Below are 25,634 nucleotides of genomic sequence, written 5' to 3'. Positions count from 1 at the left end.
CATTAAGGATGAGGAAAGCCACTGGGCTCATCTGAATTCATCTTGTCCAGGGAGATCTTAAAGTCCCACACTACCACTTCATCATCAAACTATATCCAGGATTCCAGGAATGTCACCTCTACCACTTCTTCTGGAAATCCATGCCATATTTCGCCTACTCTTTGGGTGAATAAGAATTTCCTGACATCTGTCCCTAAATTTGCATTTCACGAATTTGAACCCTCGCCTTACTAATTTAAAGTAATTGTGGATTCACCTTTCACATTCTCCTATGTTTCACAACTCTGTAAGGTCACTGCTCATTAGTTATCTCCTTCCCAGGATGGGGAGATGGTGGTATAGTGGTGATGTCACTAGATTAGTAATCCACAGGCCCAAACTAATGTTCTAGGGTCCTGGGTTCAAATCCCACATTGGAATTTGATTTCAATTAATTAAAAATCTGGAATTGAAAGCTAGTCTCAGCAATTGTGTAAAAACCCATCTGGTTCCTTATACGAAAGGAAATCTGCTGGCTTTATCTGTAGGAGTCACCTACATGTGACTCCTGATGTAATGTGGTCAACTCTCAACTTCCCCTCTGAAATGGCCTCATGAGCCACTCAGATTAAGGGATGGGCAACAAACACTGGCCTTGCCATTGACCCCCATATCCCATGAAAGAATAAAAATGAGGACATCTCCTCAGTTTTCCTTCAAAGGATCAGCCTTGTAGCTCTTCTTTGAATTAGCTTGACAGTCCGCTTTGTAAGTCTTTAACCAGAATTGGACACGGTTCTCAAGGTCTCGTCTGACCAGAGTGTTAGCCAACATTTCTTTGACTGATATTCCACATCACAGCAGTGACTACACTTCAAAACTACTTTGTTGTTGGTTAAGCACCTTGGGACATCCTGCGGCGGCTGTGAAAGGTGCCACACGGTTGAAAATTTGTGTCTTTCTACCATCTTCGCAATGTAGTTCAACATACCACCGGCTGTTATGATTGAGAGACCCTTCCCTCCCCGAGTCTGCCCCTACCCCTAGCAGAGACTCGCCTAGCCCTGCGGCCTCCTCTGGGCTGCATCCCACCCGACTGGGATCCAATGAGTTAAAATGGCCCAGATTGTCCGAGCTACAGTTTAAATAAGATAGCTTGAGCAATGATGGTACCGCCCTGAAATGGCCACTTGAGCCGCCAATGGCTCTCTGATGCAGGCCATGACATATTGTCTAGAGCTGGAACTCTAGACATGCTTTAATTTACTTCAAAAACCGATTGCGATTCAGGCTGCGGGTTCTTCTGAAAGGGAAAAGGACTAGCTTTAAGAGTTAGGGGGGAAATTTGATCAGCACCAGAGACTGGAATGGTATGGGCCTGTAATCTAACCATGTGCTCCGCCGCACGAAGGAGACACACGAGCCACATTGGGCCTCGCTTCTCTTTTGACTAAGATTGACGGACAGCCAGCGCTACTCACGCTGTTTACCAGCAGCTCGCTGATTGATTGGGCGGGAAACTGGGGGTCGGTGACGCTGACTAAAGACCGCCTGCACCTTCTAAAAAGGGGGAGGAGGTGGAAGGAGTTTACCCAGCCCCTTGGAGGCGGCTTCGGGGAAGGGGGCAGTCAGTAGGAAAAATTGCATCAGGCCGACTCCCCATCAGCGTTCCCAGGTCTTTGCCCTTTAACCAGAGGGCTGGGTTCCACGTTGACAATCAGCACAGCCACAACAGGATGTCAATTAAGGTGCTGTTGGAACCAATTGACAGGCCTTTTCTAGCACGGCACAATTTTGCCAGCATCTGGGGGCAGTGGGAGCTCCAAGCTGCCTACGATTTGAAGGATTTTAACTATATATTGCCGAAAAGAGAGACATGTTGTCGAAGCTTTTCGTCTTGCACTCATCAGAACAAACGCAAGAATGCCAAATTTCAAACAATCACGGCAATTTATACCAGAGGAGAAAAGGGTGTTGATTGGCCGTGGTGTTGCCATGGTGAAAGCAACGGGGAACCATAGGTTCCCCAAGCTCCCAGGTAACTCAAAAAAAAGGCACAAGGCTTGAACATATTCCTTTTGTTTGCAGAGAACATGTCCCTATGGGTCCCTGTGTATGAATGTATGTCACCTCCAGCAAGTGAAAATGAGCCATGGTACGAGCTCCACTGATTATCTTAAATTGGCTGTTAGTGTAGCTGTTAGCGCACTCGGGATTGTTCAGCGGGTGCTGCCCAATTGCGGATTTTAACTGCGTACCTGCATCCACCCACCATCTCTAACTGGACAGCGAACACTGATATGAGCAGGGTCGACACTGGGAAAGGTTTCAACAGCTGTAAATTTTCTTTTTTTTTGTCCAGACAATTCCCGTCTAGCTGCTTGCAGACTCACCTAGCAGTATGTTGGATACAGGAACATGGACATTGTCGAAGTGTATCTCAAAGTGTCCACCATGAAGAGCATCTGTCGGGACACAATGAAGTCCTATCAGTCTCCAAAACACATGCAAAGAAACAAAGGCTCAGATTTACAGCAACGAGCTAATCCCAGGTCGGAAATACTTGGGATAACAGCTATTCCGTGTAAAGGGATAAAGTGTTCCACTTTAGGCTGCAATGACAAATTTGCACCCAAAACATATTTAAAATTTGCACTGGATAGGCTGCAGTACAAGTCTCCAAGAACACAAGAAATAGGAGCAGAAGGCCCATCGAGCCTGCTCCGCCATTCATGGGCTGATCTTGGGCTTCAATTCCATTTTTCCACCCGCACCTCATATCCCTTAGTTCCCCCAGAGACCAAAAATCTGTCCGTCCCAGTCTTAAATGTATTCAACGATGAAGCATCCACAACCCTCTGGGGTAGAGAATCCCAAAGCTTCGCAACCCTCTGAGTGAAGTAACTTCTCCTCATCTCTCAGCCCTAAGATCCGCCAAAACTCACTTGCAGAATCACAAATGGAAATCCTTCCTGGGCCACGATAGACAAAATCATTGATCCTCCCATTAATATGTATTCCTTGGGATGTTTGACCAGGTGCAGTTTTATTAAACAGAGCTGAAAATGGGTTCAGCAGCAAAAATTACGACTTTTAATAAGGGAGGCAAGTCGTCCGCTTGGTTTAAAATGGCCGAAAATGAGTTAAGCAGCCGTAGTGAGGCATTTCAAATTTCACTGGGGGGTAATCAGCCAATCGGTTTCACTAATCAGTTTCTTAATAAGCTCAATATTTTTTGATGTGGGATGAACATTTAAAACGTGCCGAGCAGTGCCCGTGCGCCCGAGAAAATAGGCACGGTCGGAAGGGTGTTCCCAAGCGGCAAATTCTTGCCCTTCTGGCCCTGGAGGCGGGACCGGTTTTGTGGGCGGGGCCTGATCGAGCCGAGCTGAATCTTGAACCAGAGTTAAGGATCGTGAGGAACACGAATGTCTCGTGGTGGTGACTCGTGTTCAAATTTCCCAATCTTTGGCGCAACCAGATTGGCCTGGCGTTCCTGGCGTAAACAAATGGAAATTCTAGCCCCAAATTGGCCCGTACGGCGATTGATTAGCTTTCGATCCTCACAGAAATGAGCTGTCAGGGTTCCCCTTGTGCATCGTTTTATCATTTGAAGATCGCGGACTTAAAAACTAAACAGTAGCCAACATTCCCCTGCCGACGGCTTTGAAGGTGGGTGGCGTGGGTCAGTGGGGTTGGGGGGGGCGGGGAGGTTCAGTAAAATTTCCTGGCTGGCTTCCCCGCTGACTTCCTGCCTGCTCCCAATCTGTCCATCGTTTCAAAGGGGGCGGGCAAGGTCTACGGCGGCCCACCCGCCATCACCCTAATTGAGGCTACTTCGGTGGCCGATTAAGGGCCGCTTCCCCGCCAGGCCTCAATTTGGAGGTGGTCAGGGGCAGGGTTACCCTGCTTGGGCCTTGGGTGGGAAAGAGCTTGGGGGTGAGGGTTCACCCACCAGCCTCCTTTCCAAGTCAGGTGCACCCAGAGATCATTTCCTGCCCCCCTCCGGGTGCCTCCTCTACCGCCCCCAGGGGCCTGTCCACCAAGGCTGCCCATTCCTGGGTCGGAAGCCCCATCAATTGTTAAATCCTGCCCATGGTAATGGTAAGTTTGGAGCAGCACTGGGTCAGTCGCTTATTCCACTGCCTATTGTGTGTATTTGTGGTCAGCAATTCAGGACTTGGGTGTGAAGACCGTGTTAAGAGGGTGTAAAGGAGATTTACCAGGATGGTTCCAGGGATGAGGGGTTTTAGCTACAAGGTTAGGTTGGAGAAGCTGGGGTTGTTCTCCTTGCAGCAAAGGGAGGCTGAGGGGAGATTTGATAGAGGTGTACAAGATCATGATAGGTTTAGATCAGGCAGACAAAGAGAAGCTGTTCCCATTAGCTGATGGTAGACGGATGAGGCGGACACAGATGTAAGGTTTTGCGCCATGAAGGATGTGAGGAAGAATTTTTAAGCAGCGAGTGATAGTGAGGTGGAACTCACTACCTTTTGAGGTTGCGGATGCAGAGACAATGAATCATTTCAAAAGGAAATTGAATGAGCATTTGAGGGAAATAAACTTACACGGTTACAAGGATAGAGTTGGCGAATGGGACTGACCGGATTGCTCTACATGGGCCTGGCTTTGACTCAATGGGCCAAATGGCCTCATCCTGGCCATGTCTCTATGGTAAGGTAGCAAGTTTTACCTCGAACAGTACAATATTAACAGATCTCACCCAGGACAGTAGCAAGGGCACTGTATCTGACCTCACCACTAGGGTTAGGCATAGACAAAAAAATCAGCTCAGGATTTTCACCCTCGCTTGCTATTCAGTGATGTCTGCTGTAGGGTGCAGATGTGTGGATGTAGTGGTAATGTCACTGGACTAGTAATCCAGAGGGTCAGGCGAATGCTATATGGGGGGGGGGGGGGGGGGGAGGCACTGGTTCAAATCCCTCCATGCCAGCTGGTGGAATTTAAATTCAATTAATAGGTTTAAGCTAGTGTCAGTAATGGTGACCATGCAACTATCATCAATCACTGTAAATACCCATAGGGAAGGAAATCTGCCATCCTTACCTGGTCTGGCCTACATGTGACTCCAGACCCACAGCAATGTGGTTGACTCTTAACTGCCCTCTGAAATGGCCTAGCAAGCCACTCAGTTCAAGGGCAATTAGGGATGGACTACAAATGCTGTCCTTGCCAGTGACACCCACCTCTCATCAAAGAATATTTTTTGCTTCGTAGCCATCCCAGCACAGAAGGAGGCCATTCTGCCCATCGAGCCCATGCAGGCTCTCTCTAGAGCAATCCAGTCTGTCCCATTCCCCTGCTCTATGCCCAGGTCCCAGCAAGTTCATTTCCCTCAGGTACCCATCCACTTTCCTCTTGAAATCATTGACCATCTCTGCATCCACCGCCCTTGTGGGTAGCGAGTTCCAGGTCATTACCACTCACTTTGGGGGGTAAAAAAAGTTCTTCCTGGCATCCTCCCCTGCATCTCTTGCCCAAAACCTTGGGCACAATCCCACTCGCCGAGGCGTAAAATGACGTGGGGTGACGCTGGGCCTGCGTCCCGACATCACTGTGTGTCATTTAGATTTTCAGTTCGGCGGGTGGTCCACCCACATAAAATGGCGGTGCGGACCCGATCGGGGGCACTGATCGGGTCCACGCTCGTCCCCGCACAACACCCCCATCCCCTAACAGGGGGAAAATTCTACCCCTTAAATCTGTTTCCCCTTGGCCCTTGTACCATCAGCTAATGAGAACAGTTTTTCTTTGTCTACCTTATCTGAACCTCTCATTATCTTGTACACCTCTTATCAAATCTCCCCTCAACCTCCTTTGCTCCAAGGAGAACCACCCCATCTCCTCCAGCCTAACCTCGCAGCTGAAATCTGTGAATGCCCACAAAAGGAAAGGCGAATAAAGTCTCTCAGGCCCACCAACACTCCCCCTATCTGTCGGGATCGGGCAGCCTTGTGTGCAGCCCAGTTCCCAATTCCCAGGAATGTTAGCTCCCAGCGAGGTATGCGGCCAATTCCAGGAAAAAAAAATTCTGGGAGTTTCCCAGGTTCGGCAAGCAAGCTCCAGGAGCTAACTGTTCCCCACCGTGCATTGGTGACCAGCCCCAATCCCCTCCCCAAACACACTTCTGATAGATAGTCCAAAATCAGCAGCTAAGACAAACAAGACTGCCCCTCACCGGAAGGAATCAATACACTTCTTAAGACCGAGGGGAGATGATTCCTAGATGCGTCAAGGCTACTCACTCACCCAACTGATTTCAAAAGGGCAATGAGCTCATGTTAGCTGGAATTGAAACACCGATGATATTGACGATGGAAATTTAGTGGATCAAATGTTGCAAGAAAGAGAAAAGAGGGGGTGATTTTATGAAATCCCACGTCCAATGGGAAGATCTGTTCTCCAGCATCACACGTCAGGAATTCGGGCTCTCAACAACAGGGCAGAATTGTACAAAATCGCATTCCTGGTCAGGAGCATTACTCTCCAGGGGCAGAATTGTACAGTCACCCACCCCCCCACCCCCCCCCCAGCAGCAGGTTTCCAGGCAGGGGACCCGCAAAACTCCCCAGGCTGCCTCCCCGCCCCAACCTGTCTGCAATTTTACGCGGGGTTAGGCGAGGCCGAGGGCGGCCATGGTCACAACCGAGGCCCTTAAGCGGAGTGTTAAATGGCCCCGGGGCGGCTCTGATCGATGGGGACGTGTTCCCTGCTGACACCCGGGATGGCGGCCTGGGAAACCCCACCATCTGAAAAATCCTGCCCCAGGAGCCCAGGAGTAAAAGTGGCCCCGTTAAAAAATCTTGAAAAGCAGAAACGTGGGATAAACCACAAAGTTGAGGCACAAAAGTGGCGAGGGCCATGTCCATGTCTCGTTTTTTTTTTCTCTCCTTGACTCTTAAGAAAATGCCACTCTCGACATCCCATAATGACAGGGCTGAGATCAGGAACTCCAATGGCCATGCTGCCGGCAAGACTGATCTTGCTGAAATTAATTATAACATATCTTACCATCATATCCAAACACTCTTAGTGGCCTGATGACCTTTACCCCTGGCATGTCCATGGGAACAAGAATCATGCTGTGTTGTTTGTGCCTGAGAAACAAATGCAGAACATAATAAATGCACAAACAATCAGTAATTTAATAATAAAAATGTGTCTTTGAATTCCCACTTTCAAATTTAACAGCAGAGTTTACATTCAGGCATAGCCTGAAATATGTAAACAAAGCCAGACAGAGTCCAATTACCATGTCCCAGTCTGGTTTGAACTGCTGTGCGCAACTATCTAATGGGGGTGTAGGAACAGAGAGTCCTCGGGGAGATTGTGCACAAATCTCACAAGTGGCAGGTCAGGTTGAGAAGGCTGCTCTTTTTTTTAAGAAAAGCATATGAGATTGTGGCTTTATTAACAGAGATTACAAAAGCAAGGAAGGTATGCTAAACCTTTTGAAAGGAAACATTGTTTAGGCCTCATCTGGAGCTCTGCGTTCAGTTCTGAACTGCCACGCTTCAGGAAGGATGTCAAGGCCCTCAGAGAGAGTGCAGAAGAGTTTTATTAGAACGGTGCCAGGGATGAGAGGCTTCAGTTATGTGGAGAGACCGGAGAAGTGGGTTTGCTCTCCCTAGAGCGGAGAAGGCTAACCAGGAGCTTTGACCAGAGGTGTTTCAAAAACATAGACATTTCTGAGAGATTACATAAGGAGAAAAAATGTTTTCCCCAATGGCTGAAGGTAACCAGGGGGGTCACAGGTTAATGGCGATTGACAAAAGAACCAGCGACAACATGAAGAAACATTGGCCAGAATTTTCGGCTCAGTGAGTGGGAGACAGAGCGGGAACGGGGCCCACTCGCCGAGGTGTAAAATGACACGGGGGGTAACATTGGGCGTGCGTCTCGACGTCACCACACGTCATTTAGATCTTCAGTTCGGCGATCACGCAGTCGAGTGGGCCCGCCAAACTGTCGAAGGCCTATTAAGGCCATTTAAAAACTAATTAAGCTAATAAACTGAGCTGCCCACGGGCGGGATGAGGTTCCATGAAGCGTTTATAAATTGAATAAAAATTTTTATAGAAATTCATTGACATGTCCCAGCTCATGTGACACTGACATTTCTTAAAATGTTTTCTTTTCTTTATTTAGATTTTTAAAACTTAAACTAATCCTCCTGGGACACCTCTGTGCCTCAGGGAGATTTCTACACTCTTTCACGAAAGAGCGCAGGCCCCGACTCAGGGAATCCCACCCCCCTGCCGCCCGCACAGGGAGCGCTCAGCCTTTCCGGGCATGCATCACACTGGGTGGGTCTTAATTGGCCCGCCCACGCAAAATGGCGGCGCGGACCGGATTGGGGGCGCCAATCGGCTCCGTGCCCGGCCCCACACCTGCACAACCACCGCCCCCCCCCACCGACAGGGGGAAAATTCTCCCCATTATTTTAACACACGGAGCTGTGGTGAACAGGAATGCATTACTTGAAAGGGAGGTGAAAGCAGATTTAATAGTAACGGTCAAAAGAGCATTGGTTAAATATTTGAAGGAAAAATTTCACAAGGCCCTGGGGAAAGGGTAGGGGAGTGGGACTAATTGGATAGCTGTATACCAAAGAGCCAGCAAAGGCATGATGGGCTGAATGGCTTCCTTTTGCGTTGTATCAATCTATGATTCTATATGGCTCTGCCAACTATTTGAAAAGGAAGGCGATGTCAACGTAATAGGCTCCATTCTGTGCTCCTGTGATATCCTGAGGACATTATATCCAATTGCTGATCTGTCCTTTTGAGTGTTGGGTACAGGACTAACTCATTGACCCACCTCCTTGGCTGAGTGCACGCTTCCACAACCTCACTTCCTGCACAAGCCCCCTCCCATGCAGCATTTGGAAAGTAGGGAGGGGCTTTGCAATATTCTCCAATCATCTGTGCTTCAAGACGAGGAAATAAACCCTTTCGAGTTTTCAAGCGCGATTGGACCAAATGCCCATCTATTGGTTTCTTACCTTGGAAAGTGTTTATTTTCCATCTTGCCCATTACAACAGCAATTTTACAATTTGGATTCCCTGCCCCTGTAAAAGAGAAATAAGAAAATGAAGATGAATGCAAATTTGGTGCCCAGGTACAGGAAAATCTGGTGTGCAAGCCACATGCACAGTTATATCCTCTTAATATAAGGAAGAAACTTGGACATTTGTCTCACTGAAACATACAGGGTTCAGAAGGGGCTTGACAGGATAGACACTGATAGATTGTTTCCACTGGTCAGGGAATGTAAAGCACAGGGGCACAATCTCAAGATAAGTAGTTCATCATTTGGGGCTGAGATGAGGCAAAATTACTTCATTCAGAGGGTTGTAAATCTTTGGAATTTTCTACCCTAGAAGGTTATGGTTCTCCATCGTTGATGCTGGTGGACAATTAAACAACTCACTGGAGGAGGCTCCACAAACATCCCCATCCTCAATGATGGGGGAGCCCAGCACATCAGTGCAAAAAGATAAGGCTGAAGCATTTGCAACAATTTCCAGCCAGAAGTGCCGAGCGGATGATCCATCTTGACCTCCTCTGGAGGTCTCCAGCATCACAATTTGACTCACTGTGTGATATCAAGAAATGGCTAAAGGCACTGGATACTGCAAAGGCTATGGGCCTTAACAATATTCCAGCAATAGTACTGAAGACTTGTGCTCCAGAACTTGCTGCATGCCAAGCTGTTCCAGTCCAGTTAAAACACTGGCGTCTAGCCAGCTATGTGGAAAATTTCCCAGGTCTGTCCTTTACACAAAAAGCAGAACAAATCCAACCCAGCCAATTACCGCCCCATCAGTCTACTCTCGATCATCAGTAAAGTTATGGAAGGGGTCATCAACAGCGCTATCAAGCGGCACTTGCTTATCAATAACCTGCCCACTGACGCTCAGTTTGGGTTCCGCCAGGGTTGCTCATCTCCTGACCTCATTACAGCCTTGGTACAAACATGGACAAAAGAGCTAAACTCCAGATGTGAGGTGAGGGTGGCTGCCCTTGACACCAAGGCAGCATTTGACCGAGTGTGGCATCAAGGAGCCCTAGCTCCTTGCAAAACTGGAGTTAATGGGAATCAGGGGGAAAATTCTCCGCTGGTTGGAGTCATACCTAGCACAAAGGAAGATGGTTGTGGTTGTTGGAGGTCAGTCATCTCAGTTCCAGGACATCCTCAGGGTAGTGTCCTAGGCCCAACCATCTTCATCTGCTTCATCAATGACCTTACCTCCATCATAAGGTCAGAAGTGGGGATGTTCACTGATGATTGCACAATGTCCAGCACCATTCACGACTCCTCAGATAGTGAAGCAGTCCATGTCCAAATGCAACAAGACCTCGACAACATCCAGGCTTGGGCTGACAAGTGGCGAGTAACGTTCACTCCACACAAGTGCCAGGCAATGACCATGTGCATCAAGAGAGAACCTAACCATCGCCCCTTGTCATTAAGTAGCATCACCATCACTGAATCCCTCACTATTAACATCATTGACCAGAAATTGAACTGGACTAGCCATATAAATACTGTGGCTACAAGAGCAGGTCAGAGGAATCCTGCAATGAGTAACTCACCTCCTGACTCCCCAAAGCCTGTCCACCATCTACAAGGCACAAGTTAGGAATGTGATGGAATACTCCCCACTTGCATGGATGAGTGCAGCTCCCACAACACTCAAGAAGCTCAACACCAGCCAGGACAAAGCGGCCCGCTTGATTGGCACCCCATCCGTAAAAATTCACTCCCTCTACCACCGCCGCACGGTGGCAGCCGTGTGTACCATCCACAAGATGCACTGCAGCAACTCACCAAGGCTCCTTAGACAGCACCTCCCAAACACCTGACCACTACCATCTAGAAGGACAAGGGCAGCAGATACATGGGAACACCAATACCTGGAAGTTCCCCTCCAAGTCACTCGCCATCCTGACTTGGAAATATATCGCCGTTCCTTCACTGTCACTGGGTCAAAATCCTGGGACTCCCTCCCTAACAGCACTGTGGGTGTACCTACACCTCATGGACTGCAGCGGTTCAAGGCGGCAGCTCACCACCACCACCTTCTCAAGGGCAATTAGGGGATGGGCATTAAATGCTGGCCCAGCCAGCGACACCCACATCCCGTGAATGAATTTAAAATAAGTCTATTCAAGGCTGAGACATACAGATTTTTGATCTCTCGGGGAATCGAGGGTTATGGAGAGTGGGCAGGAAAGTCGAGTTGAGGCAGAAAATCAGCCACAATCGTACTGAATAACAGAACAGGTTCAAGGGCTGAATGGACTACTCCTGCTCCTGTTCCTTATGTTCTTAGTCTGAATTAATAGGGCGGAGCTTCCAATCAGCAGAGTCCAAGGATGGGTGTTTGAATACACTCTCACTACTGCTGCACGCGCATCATCATTACACAGATGTGAAGCAGGAGTATCATCTGCAAACTGCATTTAACAGTATTGAAGATCATAACATCAGTGGCCAGACCAATCAATTTCCACTCTCAGCAGTCCCTTTGCAAAGCAGTTTGTGGCCTGTTCTCTGATCCAACACCCCCATCCGCAGTCAGGAGAGAGAGGCAGGCGACCTACCCCCCCAAGTCTTGGCCCACCCGCCCGGAAGCCGGCTCCCTCACAGCGACATGACGCTGGGAGCAGCCTGAGTTCACTGTTTCAGCGTGGGGCCTCCGCGCCCATCTGGGAGGGAGTCCCGCCCCAGACCGCTGCCAGCCAATCAGGTTGGCCAGGAGCTCCGCAGCCCCTAGCAGTGCCAGCTTTGAACAATCCGCTGACCACAGGCAGTCCCCGAAGAGGAAGGCTGAAGAAGCCCAGGCTTAAAGATAAGATTGGGGTTTTGGACAGGCCTGGCTGGTAGGCCCCAGCAAGGGGTGGGGGGGGTGGGGGGTGGGGTGTGGGGGAGAGGCGGGGCTGAGTTTGAGAGGCTGGAGGGAGGGTTAAGGAGGTGGGGTTACGAGTTTGGGGGACCTCCCAAAGGAGGTAACCCTTCCCTTCCTGCCTTGCCTCTGCCATCCCCCTGCTGCATGTAAAAGAGCAGCTGAGGTCAATGAAGTCCTGAAGTGGCCAATAGTTATCTGCTTAAAGGCCTCAATAGGCCTAGGGGCAGGTGCCTACCCCACCCAGCGTAATATGGGAGACAGGTCGGGAGCGGGCGTGAAGGTGGTGGGATGACCACCCGCTTTATTTGACGAGTCCCTGTCTTCAAATAGGCCATCAGGGGGGTGGGGGTTGGGGGAAGGGATGGGGGGTGGGGTGGGGGGTGGGGGTTGTGGGGGGGGGGCCCTTAAAATCCAGCCTCGCGCTATGCTTCTAACTCCCACCATTGCCCATGTGTAGATAAATTCACTGCCTCTATATATCGTAACCTGCACCTTAGACAAGTCCTGACGCACTGGGACCCACAGGGCGCAGGCGATGGCCCGGGGTTGAGGACGGTGGCCTCTCTGAAGTTACACCCTAACTCCGTTCCGCAGCCGTACCGTGAGCACCGGTTTGACAGTCAAACCGCACGAAAGCTTTTAAGGTTGGAAAAGATCTTTGTTAACGTTAGACAATTTAAAATGTTCAGCCGAGCGGGAATTATTCGAAGTCCAAACGCTGCCAAGTCGACACGATGCAAGGCCAGCCCATTCGGGGACAATCTTGCCCTGCCTCTATTAAACCAAGTCACGCTGTGATTGCTGCATTCATGCTCTGGCATCCCTGTAGTGCTTTCCCTCTGCCTTTCTAACAAGCAGGTACTATTTCTGGAGATTCAGCTTCCCTGTAAATCTCACAGGGCGATTGGACTTGCAGTGCCCTGCAGTCACGATTCATCGCAGGCAATGACAGATTCGTAAACTTTTAATGCGAACTGTTGAGCAAAGCATGACAGATCCCAAATCATTATAGGGAACTGAATAGAATCATTTCGGGGAAAATGTCTCAGAGCTTCGGAAAGGAAAACAACAGCCTTCAAATGAATTTGTACCCTCACTAAAGGAGGACTCAGCACCTTAGCCAAAATGACGCCGGAGCCCCGGTTCTGGAAGTCCTGCCTCCGAGCCCGGCACCCACCATTTTTACCGTTGGGGCGGGGAGGCGGGGAATGGGGCCAGGTTGTAGTTTGCACATCTGTGTTCACAGAGGCAGCTGCACGTGGTAAGGTGCAGTTGCCTTCGAACAGATCCAATCTTCGTAGCTGGGATGGCCAAAACATGGTTCGTGAGTTTTAGACATTTGAGGGAAAGTTTGAAAGCTGTCGGTGTTATTTACAGAGGTAAGGTATCCTTTTGGAGAGGTCCAGGTACCCCTTTGGGAAAAGTCAGGTTCCTCTTTGGGACTGTTAAGAATAGACATGGTTGTGCATAAAAAGTGGGAAAAGGTCACTGGAATTGTCAAGCTGTCAAGTCATTTGAATCCCTAATCTCTTTAAATTTTGGGGAGACACCAGCTGTGACTCTGCTTGCAATTTCACTAGCTACTGTTGACATAAGCCTAAGCGCTCTCATTATAGGATTAGTTCTGCTTGACTGTTTCCACAACCCATCATTATCACACTGCGGGGGCCTGTAAATTCACAGTTTGATTGACAGCTCCAAGTGGTTATAAAAAGATTTGCTGTCTTTGATTTGGAGCTATGAATGCCAATATCAGTTTTCATAAGGAATTAAGTGTTTGAAGGAAGTGTTTGTATCTATGAGGGATTAAGTACTTGAAGGAATATAAATGTATTGAATGTCTTTTTATGAATGAGAATTTGTTTAAATAATGAAGTCTGCAATGGGTGGTCTTGTGGCAGAGTGGTAGTGTCCCTACCTCTAATCCAGAAACTCCCACTCTGGGCTTGATGGCCACAGAAGGTGCGTTCATAATGTGGCCAAAAAGATTGAGCATCAACCTGCAAATCTTTCCAATACACCTATGGCAGATGTTAAGAATGGGAGAGACTCTGGATCAGCCAGAACCTACAGAAAGCAACGGCAAACAACGGCAGGACCTTGCCAAGCATAACCATGGACAAACACATGGAAGTCCATGGTCACCAATGACCTCTTAGAACATGGTACCTGGAGTGTGAGAAGTCTACAATATACACTTTATTTTGTTTCATCTCACCATGACTCCTGAGGTCTGCGCACGATGGATACTGGGTGAGTTGGCATGGAGGGTGTAAGGGCAAAGGGTACTGGGTGGGGGGCATAGGTTGGCATGAATTGGCACTAAGTTGAGTTAGGGATTATAAAGGGCCATGGGGGTGGCGGGCAGCATGAGGTGGCATGAAACATATGAGGGGCCATGGGGGGCAGGAAGGGGACATAGGTTGGCATGGGGCATGGCGGGATTCATGAGGGGTGAGTGGGGGTATGATGGGGGCATGAGTTGGCATGGGTGTGACATGGGGATTGTGTGTAGGATGACAGAGTGCTGTTTTTGGTTTTATTGCTTCTTTTACAACTGGGACTAAGTCCCAGAGCACCGAAGCAGGCCTTTTAAACAGCCTGCTTCAGCACCTGGCAGCCACCAGGGGGGCGGCGGGCCAGACTCCAGTTAGCAGCCGCCACACCCTGCCCCGGAACAAAAACCAGATCATCTGGGGCACTTTCGGCTGAGTCGGGTATCTTCCTGACTCTGCACTCCTGTCTTGGGAGTGAAACTTCGGCCCTATGACCGCCTATTTCCATCTCAGTCACATTGTCCAACTTCATCTGCTGCTGAAACCTTCCTCCATGCCTTCATTACCTCTAGACTCGAAATCCAACATACTCCTGGCTGGTCTCCCTCATTCTACCTGCTGTAAACTTGAAGTCGTCCAAAATTCTGCAGTCTGTGTCTTAACCCTCTCAGATATCTGCGCTCCCCTAATTCTGGCCTTTTGTGCATCACCGATTTTAGTCACTCTGCCATTGGTGGCTGTGCTTTCAGTTGCCTAAGGCCCAAGTTCTGGAATTCCCTCCTTACACCGCTCCGCCTCTCTACTTCCCTCCTTAGGACATTCCTTAAGACCTACTTCTTTACCGAGCTTTTGATCATCTAACCTAATATCTCATGTGGCTCGGTGTCATATTTATTTTTATAATGTTCCTGTGAAGCACCTTGGGACGTTTCATTATGCTAAAGGTGCTATATAAATATAAGTTGTTGTTGCTGTTGTGGAAGTGCTCTGACCAACATTATCATTTTAAAACAACATTCACAGTATTCAACACTGTAACCCAGAGAGTGGTTACAATGTGGAAATCACTACCACCCGACAATAGTTCTGGCGAATAGAATCCTGGAACAACACAGCATAGAAAGAGCCCATTCGACCCATCATGCCCATGCTGGCTCTATGAAACAATTATTCAATTAGTCCTGTAATGAACTCCGTCAAATTGTAATGAAGCAAAGTGGGCTGGAGAGAAGCCCTGAAGATCGGATAGGGCAGCCGAAGGTAGGTGACTCTGTGCTGCGGGCCTTAAGGGCTGAGGTACCCTTTGGAGCAGCGGTGTTCTGCTTAGCACGGCCGAAGATTTGAAATGCTGCTTGGAAGGTGAAGCTTGAGCGCACGCGACGATCCAGGGGAAAGGAATCTCGGAAGGCAGAATTGAAACCCTGGGGGTGGACGCTTGTTGAAGCTGTTCGAAGGGGAACGATGTTTGGAGAGAATTCCAAGGCAAGCTCTTCGAACGTGATTGGAGATTGGAAACCCTCGTGAGAAAGACAAGAGTTCCATTGAGATCGGTTGGCTCACAGTGTGACAAGCCTCTGGGTGGGTTGTTGAGAAATCCATGGAATCTGATGTGGTCGCATCTGTCATTGACTTTGGAGTGTGGTGTGTCTGTCCACAGTTCACCAGTTGGTTCATATCTACCACATACTTACCCTGACTATTAGAGTATAAGATAGATACGGTAAATAGTTCTTTCTTTCTGAATTTGTATGTGTCTGTAAAGATATAGCTGAGGTGAAGGAATAGAGAGTATTTGAATCATTTTCTTGTGTTTGTATTGTGATCTTTCCAACCTTTTTGTTCTGTGTAATATAATTCAGTTTTCTTGTTTCAATAAATGTTTTATTTTTTGTGTTAAAAGTTCATCAGCAGACTCCTGTGAATTTGTTCAGTAACTTACCTCCATGGTTTCTAAATAAAAATAGAAGTTAGAATTTATCAAGCCAGGTTTCACTCTGAGATCTGACCCGTCCAGTATTAAGATAAAAGCAAAAAACTGCGGATGCTGGAAATCCAAAACAAAAACAAAAATACCTGGAAAAACTCAGCAGGTCTGGCAGCATCTGTGGAGAGGAACACAGCTAACGTTTCGAGTCTGAATGACCCTTCAACAGAACTAAGTGAAAATAGAAGAGAGGTGAAATATAAGCTGGTTTAAGGAGGGGTGGGACAAGTAGAGCTGGATAGAGGGCCAGTAATAGGTGGAGATAACCAAAAGATGTCACAGACAAAAGGACAAAGAGGTGTTGAAGGTGGTGATATTATCTAAGGAATGTGCTAATTAAGGGTAGAAAGCAGGACAAGCAAGGTACTGATAGCCCTAGTGGGGGTGGGGTGGGGGGAAGGGATCGAAATAGGCTAAAAGGTGGAGATAAAACAATGGATGGAAATACATTTAAAAATAATGGAAATAGGTGGGAAAAGAAAAATCTATATAAATTATTGGGAAAAAAAGCGGGGGGATCGGAAAGGGGGTGGGGATGGAAGAGAGAGTTCATGATCTAAAATTGTTGAACTCAATATTCAGTGCGGAAGGCTGTAAAGTGCCTAGTCAGAAGATGAAGTGCTGTTTCTCCAGTTCCGTCCAGTATTAACATCAGCTGCGATCGTAGCAGTGCCAAACCGCTGCCCTTTCTCATAACCCGGTAAATTTTTCCCTTCAAGTATTTATCCGATTCTCTTTTTGAACATTATCACTGAATCTGCTTCCATCGCCCCTTCAGGCAGTGCATTCCAAATCATAGCCACTCACTGTGTAAAATGTTTCTTTTCCTCATGTTGCCTCTTTTCTCTTCGCCAATTCCCTTAAATCTCCGACCTCTGGTTTCTGACCCCTCTGAAAATGGAAGCAGCTTCTCCTGATTTACTCTATCAAGGCCTTTCACCATTAACAACCTCTATCCAATCTCCCTTTAATCTTCTTTGATAAGGTGGATTCAAAATTAGCTTAGTTGTAGGAGGCAGAGGGTGATGGCAGAAGGCTGCTTTAGTGACTGGAAGCCAGTAACCCGTGGTGTCTGAATATTGAGTTCAACAATTTTAGATCTTAAACTCCCTCCTCCATCCCCACCCCCTTTCTGTTTCTTCCCCCTCCTCCTTGTTTTTTCCAATAATTTAGATAGATTTTTCTTTCCCCACCTATTTCCATTATTTTTAATATATCCCACCAATCATTTATCTATACCTTTTATGCCCTTTTAGTCTTATTTCACCCCACCCCCACTAGACCTACCTTGCTTGTCCTGCTATCCATTCTTAATCAGTACATTCTTTTAGATAATATCACCACCTTCAACACCTCTTTGTTCTTTTGTCTGTGACATCTTTTGGTTATCTCCTCCTATCACTGCTTGCTTGTCCCAACAACACCTCCCCCCCACCTTAAACCAGATTATATTTCACCCCTCTCCTATTTTTACTTAGTTCTGTTGAAGGGTCATGAGGACTCGAAACGTCAACTATACTCTTCTCTGCCGATGCTGCCAGACCTGCTGAGTTTTTCCATTTTATGTTTTGGATTTCCAGCATCCGCAGTTTTTTTGTTTTTATCCAGTGGTGTACCACAGGGATCTGTGCTGGGTCCCCTATTATTCGTCATTTATATAGACGACATAGGTGACTATGTGGGGGGTAGGATTAGTAAGTTTGCGGATGACACAAAGATTGGCAGGTTGGTTAACAGTGAGGTTGAGTGTCTTGGGCTACAGGAAGATATAGACGGGATGGTCAAATGGGCAGATAAGTGACAGATGGAATTTAACCCTGAAAAGTGTGAGGTAACACACTTTGGAAGGAGTAATTTGACAAGGAAGTATTCAATGAACAGCATGGCACTAACAAGTTCTGAGAAACAAAGGGACCTTGGCGTGTGTGTCCATAGATCTCTGAAGACAGAGGGGCATGTTAGTGGGGTGGTGCAAAAGGCATTTGGGACACTTGCCTTTATCAATTGAGGCATAGATTACAAAAGTAGGTCATGTTGGAGTTGTATAGAACCTTGGTGAGGCCACAGCTGAAATACCATGTGCAGTTCTGGTCGTCACATTATAGGAAGGATGTGATTGCACTGGAGGGGGTGCAGAGGAGATTCACCAGGATGTTGCCTGGGATGAAACATTTAATTTATGAAGAGAGGTTGGATAGGCTTGGGTTGTTTTTGTTGGAGCAGAGAAGACAGAGGGGTGACCTGATCGAGGTGTACAAGATTATGAGAGGCATGGACAGGGTGGATAGGGAGCAGCTGTTCCCCTTAGTTGAAGGATCAGTCACAAGGGGACACAAGTTCAAGGTGAGGGGTAGGAGGTTTAGGGGGGATGTGAGGAAAAACCTTTTTACCCAGAGGGTGGTGACGGTCTGGAATGCACTGCCTGGTGGGGTGATGGAGGCAGGTTGCCTCACATCCTTTAAAAAGTACCTGGATGAGCACTTGGCACGTCATAACATTCGAGGCTATGGGCCAAGCGCTGGTAAATGGGATTAGGTAGGTAGGTCAGGTGTTTCTCACCTGTCGGTGCAGACTCGATGGGCCGAAGGGCCTCTTCTGCACTGTGTGATTCTGTGATTCTCTCTCTTCTCAGGTGGCATTGATGCATTCAAGGGGAAGCTAGATAGATAGACACACGAAGGAGAAAGGAATAAAACGACATGTTGATGGGGTTAGGTGAAGAGTGGCTCGTGTGGAGCAAAAAGAGCAGCATGGACCTGTGGGGCTGAGTGGCCTGTTTCTGTGCTGTAAACGCTTTGGGCTGAATTGTACGGAGAGACGTATTGCTCGCACCCCCTGTGGAAGTCACTCAGCTGTAAAAAAGGCTGCCCTGCAGCGATAAGGCGCTGGGTAATTGTGGGGCTCGCGCCCCTCAGGGAATGGAAGCCCCGCCCTCGAGTGCTGCCGACCAATCTGATTGGCCAGCAGCGGATATAGTCCCAGCAGCGCCAGAATCCAGCAAGTGGTTGCTGCTGGGACTGCACGCAGTTCCCAGGAGAAGATCCATGGCAACCGGACCTGGAGGTAAGTCCGAGGTTCTTGGTCAGGGGTGATCAGGGAGCGTAGGGAGAAGGGGGAAGCGTGTAGGGGGTTGAGTTTTGGAGGGCAGCATGACAGTTGCAAAGTGGGGGGGGGGGGGTAATATCTTGGTGTCCCCAATGAGCACCAGCCAGCTCCCAACCTCCTTTCATTCCCCTTTCTTCACCTGAGATGGAGAAGCAGCGAGCTTGCCTCCTTCCCCAGCTACATGTATTATTGCAGCGCGGGCAGAAACAGGTCCTTAACCGGCCATTAACTGACCAGTTAAGGGCCTCAATAGGCCTAAGGGTGGGCTGGCTGGCTGACTGATGCCTTACTCGCCCACCATATTATGGGGGAACAGCTCAGGGGTGGGTGGGAAGGCAATGGGCTAGCCACTGTCCTATTTTACTTGCCCCCCACCCCCCCACCCCCATTCCTGCAAATACGCTGGATGGGGGGGCTGTAAAATTGCCCCCTTTGTAATACCTTGGAACTAAAAGGGGGCATGTACATAAATGGGTAACTGCAGCCACCCTGCTTCCGATTGGCTGAGATGGACAATGGCGTGATCACGTGGGGAGTCCTTTTGCAGTCGGAGGTATATAAAGAACTGCCTTAGGTGGGGGAGTGAGTAGAACAAGAGGAGCAGAACAGAACAAAGACAATTCAGAGTCACCGCTCTCCAAAGGATTGGTTCCATTTCCATTTTCCGTACTCACCGCTGTTTTAACACATGCAACTAATTTCAATTGATTATTAAAGTTGCAGATTGTCACAGCATTGGCTGTCCCGTTAAATCTGGGTGTACAAGTGCCTGGCGGCAGGCAGCCATTTCAGTTGCCCCATTCTGGCCATTGTGGGAGGAATGCACTCACCTGCGACAGCACAAACCCAGAACGTGTGCTTTGGCCGAGTGCCTTGTTCTGGAATATTCTGATCTCAGCGCCCAGTGGGGGGGCAGAGGCTTTGGGGTAAGTAGATGGGATAAATGAAAGTGCGGGCACCGGTGTGGAGTCCCCAGGATGCAATCCCTCGTTAAGTGGAATGATAGCTTCTTCCGAAAACTGCGGACTGACGTGGGAGTTTAGTTCCAGACAAGCCACAGAAGGTGGGAAGAGGAAGCGGAGGAGGAGGAGGACGCTCCTGCTTGAAGGTAATGCCTAGCTGAGATGACGACTTTGGTAAACGCTCCATGCAACCACTGGCTTTACATTCCGTACCTCCGGGAAAATGGGGCAACTATAATTGCCCCCCCATCTCTTGGCAGGTTGAATCTACCCCACAGGAGTCTAGTTGAGGCTGACCCTCAAAACAGTGATTTCAGGCTCTCCGAATTAATCCTGCAAGCACAGGCCTCCTCACTGCTGGTAAAATACCAGCGGAGGTGGGTAGGCAAAGGGCATGGCAGCCAATTATAAACACTACACCCTCCTCTCCACCTGCCAATCCGTTCCGGGGAGAGGGGCAGTAAAAGTCCGGCCCATGTGTATTTTTTTAAAACATTTAAAGTCTCTTACTCACATTCTGAAATCCCAGCTGAAATCCGAGATACAGGCCAACAAAAACATAAACGGCAATACTAGATTTACTCAGAGAAAGGGACAATCAATCAAGTGTTGACCAACAGAATGAACAATGTAGATGCTTATTAGCTAATCATTTTGTATTTTACTTAAGTGCACTTATACATTCCCCACATCACTGTATTTAGATTTTAATAGAGTTCTAAGTTAATGGCTGGATATATAATTCTGTTTATGTTCTGTGTTACTGACTGTGGAGCAGGTAAGACTATTACATGACCTTCACTGAAGTGAATGTTGTCCCACTCTTACATCAGTATCCCTCCGATAATCCTTTGAGCTGTGTTTGTGAATAGAAATTATGACAGATAGTGTAAAATCAGTGCAAGAACGGCCTTGTCCTTTTCAAAAACAAAGCTGTCACTATCTGTCTTGAAGTCTCGGAGATGGGGAGAATCAGTTCCGTGTACTAACACTGAAAAGTTCAGCTGTGACGTGTACCTCGCCTCAGGTCACTTATAATCTTCAACAGACGTCCGGAAGTTTTTACCCGATTATCTCTGGAGATTAGGAGAGAAATGTTACTCTTTTTACTTCTTGGAAGTTTGGCCTTGTGAAGATTCACCGCTCATGGGATGTTAATTAAACTGAATGGAGTTCACGCCAGGTGCAAGTTGCATGCACTCTATTGATGGGAGCTTGTGCGTGAGTAACTGAATGTGCTCTGTTGAGTTTATACAACATAGAAATTTACAGCACAGAAGGTGGCCATTCGGCCCATTGTGTCTATGTCTGCGAAAGACAGCCTACTCCCACTTTCCAGCTCTTGGTCTGTAGCCCTGTAGGTTACAGTCCCTCAAGCGCATATCCAAGTGGGTTTGTTTAAAACACAATGAGTGTTGAATAAGACAACCAGTCCTTCCATACTCCAGGATTTCTAATGTACTGATAACAGCTGGTCACAGCAAAGGCTGAATACTGAACAGACTCAAATCGGGACATAGAATAATTGACAGGATATCAATTTCCGGCGGAAATCTTCTGAAGAAAAAGCAAGTTTGCCATTAAAATTGTTCCAACCCAAAAGCAGCAGACAATGGAATACTTGCCCCACAGGGAAATAAAAAGAGTATAACAGTAACAGCAATTAAGATTATAACTGTGATAGACCACTTTCACAGAGGTCCGGTGGGGGGGAGTAGAGCCGTCAGCTTCTTGCCTGTGTTTTGCGGCCGTGTGACCACGATGCTAACTAGCCGGGTTTATTGCGGCCAATGGCCAGGGAATTCCCCAGTTTAAAAGAAAATCCGTCATTCCTGCAGAGCTAAACGAACATAGACAAATATTTGTCTTGGGCTTAGTGGCATGTTATAGGCCAACTGACAAATCTGGCAAGTGTACCTTTGGTTTGCCAGTATCCCTATTAACATCGATATGAAAAAAACAGCCACGTGAATCTTAAGGAAGCCCTCACGGGGCTGACCTTTGACCTGTTCCCCCATTTGTTGTAACTAGCACCAGACTGTCCACACGAACACTTTAACGGGATACAATACAGTCTCAGGCTCCATGTCCTTGTGACTGAAAGTGGATGGCCAGTTATCTCGGTCTGCCCTGTTATGGACACACCCAATCACCTGGTTTAACACCTTATCTAGGTTTAGTGGCTTGGAGAATATAATCGACATAATTAAATCAATCTGCACTAACTGGGGGGGCACCATTAAGGTCACCAAAATAAAACGGGAACAAATCCTGTAAATATTATTCCTATCATTCTCCCAAACTTTCAAAATGGGAAAATGAAACAGAAAGACTTTGCTGAGCACAAAGAGAATGAGAGTTTTGGCTTCTCGACATTTATAATGAATAAACCGTTGGCCAATGTTCATAAAAGAAGTGAAAGCACAGAGTCAAAACAAATTAACTGTTCTTTTCGCCTCATTGCTACCTGAGTTCTTCCTCTGCACAAAATGGCGGCCAGATTTGTCTATATTGTTCACACTTCAAACTGATATGGAGTCAACAGGCTGAATTTTCTCAGCCCATTGACGATGGGCTGGGAATTGGGAGGGAATCCCTATGTCTCCTCACCGCCATGCCATGTTTCCATGGTGGGACACTTGGTGGGGGCGTGGGGGGGGGGGCAATTGAGTGGTCTCTTAGGTGGCCAATTTTAAGGGCCACTTCCCACCTCCGAGGGCATCGAAAAGGGCTGCTGTTGTGTGGCGAGACCACCCAGTGAAACACGGCGGCCTCCCAGCAGGTTCTGTGGGTGGTGCCCACCTTAATGGGCACTCCATGGCCCACAGAGGGGTCCCGCAGCGACAATAGGCGGAATTTTCCATTCCAGGACTAAGTCCTGTGGCGGGGGGCGGGAACGAGAAGTCTTTCCCGCTGTGGGGGCCAGTGTGAATTCACACCATATCGTGCAATGCTGGCCTCATACGAACATACGAAATAGGAGCAGGAATAGGCCATTCAGCCCCCTCGTGCCCGCTTTGCCTTTCAATAAGATAATGGCTGATCTGTTTACATTTCAAATTCCACATCGCCATCTATCCCAGATAACTTTTGATTCCCTTGTCTAACAAGAATCTGTCTACCTCTGCCTTAAATATATTCAATGAACCCACCTTCTGAGGCAGAGAGTTCCAAAGTCGCACAACCCTCTGAGAGAAAATATTTCTCCTCATCTCTGTCCCAAAAGGGCAACCCCTAATTTTAAAACAGTGCCCCCTAGTTCTTGACTCGCCCACAAGAGGAAACATCCTTTCCACATCCACCTTGTCAAGATCATTCAGGATCTTATATACTTCAATCAAGTCGCCCCCTCACTCTTCTAAACTCCAGTGGAAACAAGCCCAGTCAGTCTAATCTTCCCTCATAAGACAAACCCACTCATTCCAGGTATAAATCCAGTGAACCTCCTCTGAACCGCCTCCAACACGTTTACATCCTTCCTTAAATAAGGAGACCAAAACTGCCCACAATATTCAAGACGCTGTCTCACCAATGCCCTGTACAACTGAAGCATGACACCCTTACTTTTACGTTCAATTCTTCTCATAATAAAGGATAGCATTCCATTAGTCTTATTAATTACTTGCTGTACCTGCATACTAACTTTTTGTGATTCATGCCCAAGAACACCAAGGGAAAAATTTTCCCCCCCGTTGTGGGAGGGGGGGGAAGTTTTGGAGCGGACACGGGCAGGTGCGCCTCCGATCGGTGCCCCCAGTCGGGGGCGCGCCGCCATTTTACGTGGGCGGGCCAATTAAGGCCTACCCAGCATGACGTCCGCCAGGAAGCGCCATGCACTCCCTGTGCGGGCGGGAATGCACGCGAAAGAGTGCACTGATCTCCCTGCGGCTAAGTGCTGCCTCAGGGAGATCGGCTCCAAATTTAAAAAAGTTAAAGAGACAAAAACAAAATTTCCCTGACTTGTCCCCTGATGTGACACTGTCACATGAGTTGGGGCACGTCCATCACTTTCAGTGAAACCTTTACTAAATATTTAAAAACCCTCATGAAACCTCATCCCGCCCGTGGATGAGGTTTGATGCTTTCTCTTAAGCCCGCCAGGGCTCCCAGGTTCATTAATTATGTTAAGTACTTTTTAAATGGTCTCAATAGGCCGTTGACAGATTGGCGGGTGCACAGCTGATTCGGCTGCGCCCCCGCCGACCCGAAAATGGAAATGAAGTGGGGTGAGGTCGAGAGTTCCACCCGACGTCACCCCGCTTCAGTTTACGCATCGGCGAGTGGGCCCCGGCCCCATTCGCCGACCGGAAAATCCCGCCCCTCGATCCCTCTGCGTCTCGGAATTCTGCAGTCGTTCTCCGTGCAAGTCATACTCCGCTTTTTTATTCTTCCTGCTCAAGTGAACAACTTATAATTTTCCCACAGCTGCCAGATTTTGCCCACTCACTCAACTTATCTATATCTGTCTGCAAACTCCTTATATCTTCTTCACAACATATTTTTATACCCATCTTTGTGTTTTCTGCAAATTTAGCTACCATGCCTTCACTTCCCTCATCTAAGTCATTGATGTAAATCATAAAAAGTTGAAGCCCCAGCACAGACCCCTGTGGGACTCCGCTCGTCACATCCTGCCAATCAGATAAAGACTCATTTATGCTTACTCTTTGTTTTCTGCCAGCCAGCCAATCTTCTACCCAGGCTAATATGTTACCCCACCTACACTATGAGCTTTTATTTTCCGCAATAACCTTTGATGTGGCACCTTATCAAATGCCTTCTGGAAATCTAAGTACAGTACATCTACAGGCTCCCCTTTATCCACCCCACTGTTACTCCTTCAAAGAACTCCAATAAATTGGTTAAGTGTGACTTCTCTTTCATAAAACCATGCCGACCGTCCGTGATTATCTCGAGCTTTTCTAAGTGCCCATCTTTGACCTCTTTAACGATTGACTCTAACACCTTCCCCATGACAGACGTCAAGATAACTGGCCTATAGTTTCCTGTTTTCTGCCTCCCTCCCTTCTTGAATAGAGAGAGGGGTTGTATTTGCTACTTTCCAGTCTGATGGAACCTTTCCAGAGTCTGAGGAATTTTGGAAAATTAACACCAACACATCTACTACAACACCCAACCCCAGGCCCTGGATTCCCTCCTGTCTTTGGGGGCACTGTGGCATTGAGGCGCCCTCTCCCTTGTGTTGCAGCGTCGGCCTTGACCAGGGTTAGAGGCCAATGATTGGGATGACAACACTTGGGAGCTGGGCCGCTATCCTGAATTGAGCGGCAGGCCTGTCAGCAACTCCTAATTAGCTACCGCCGGCAATATGCCGCTCCGGGGGGGGCAGAATTTTACATTCCGCAGAAGGGCGCGTGCCCCGAACATCCCG

The 25,634-nt window shown here is 48.0% G+C and overlaps 1 protein-coding gene across 1 annotated transcript in view; it reads right to left on the bottom strand.

Moving 5' to 3' along the window:
- acad11 (acyl-CoA dehydrogenase family, member 11) overlaps positions 1 to 25,634 on the bottom strand; it is a 157,314-nt gene that overhangs the window by 35,426 nt on the left and 96,254 nt on the right. Inside the window, exons 14-16 of the mRNA XM_078539581.1 lie at positions 9,005 to 9,071; positions 7,012 to 7,097; positions 2,373 to 2,444 (exon numbers count right to left, since the gene is read on the bottom strand). Coding sequence (XP_078395707.1) covers positions 2,373 to 2,444; positions 7,012 to 7,097; positions 9,005 to 9,071 — 225 coding nt within the window. The remainder of the gene's footprint in view (positions 1 to 2,372; positions 2,445 to 7,011; positions 7,098 to 9,004; positions 9,072 to 25,634) is intronic.

Source organism: Cetorhinus maximus, chromosome 3, assembly GCF_964194155.1.
Source record: "Cetorhinus maximus chromosome 3, sCetMax3.hap1.1, whole genome shotgun sequence".
Taxonomy (NCBI): domain Eukaryota; kingdom Metazoa; phylum Chordata; class Chondrichthyes; order Lamniformes; family Cetorhinidae; genus Cetorhinus; species Cetorhinus maximus.
Note: the sequence above shows the minus strand (reverse complement) of the source record. Positions and strands in the feature narration are given on the sequence as shown.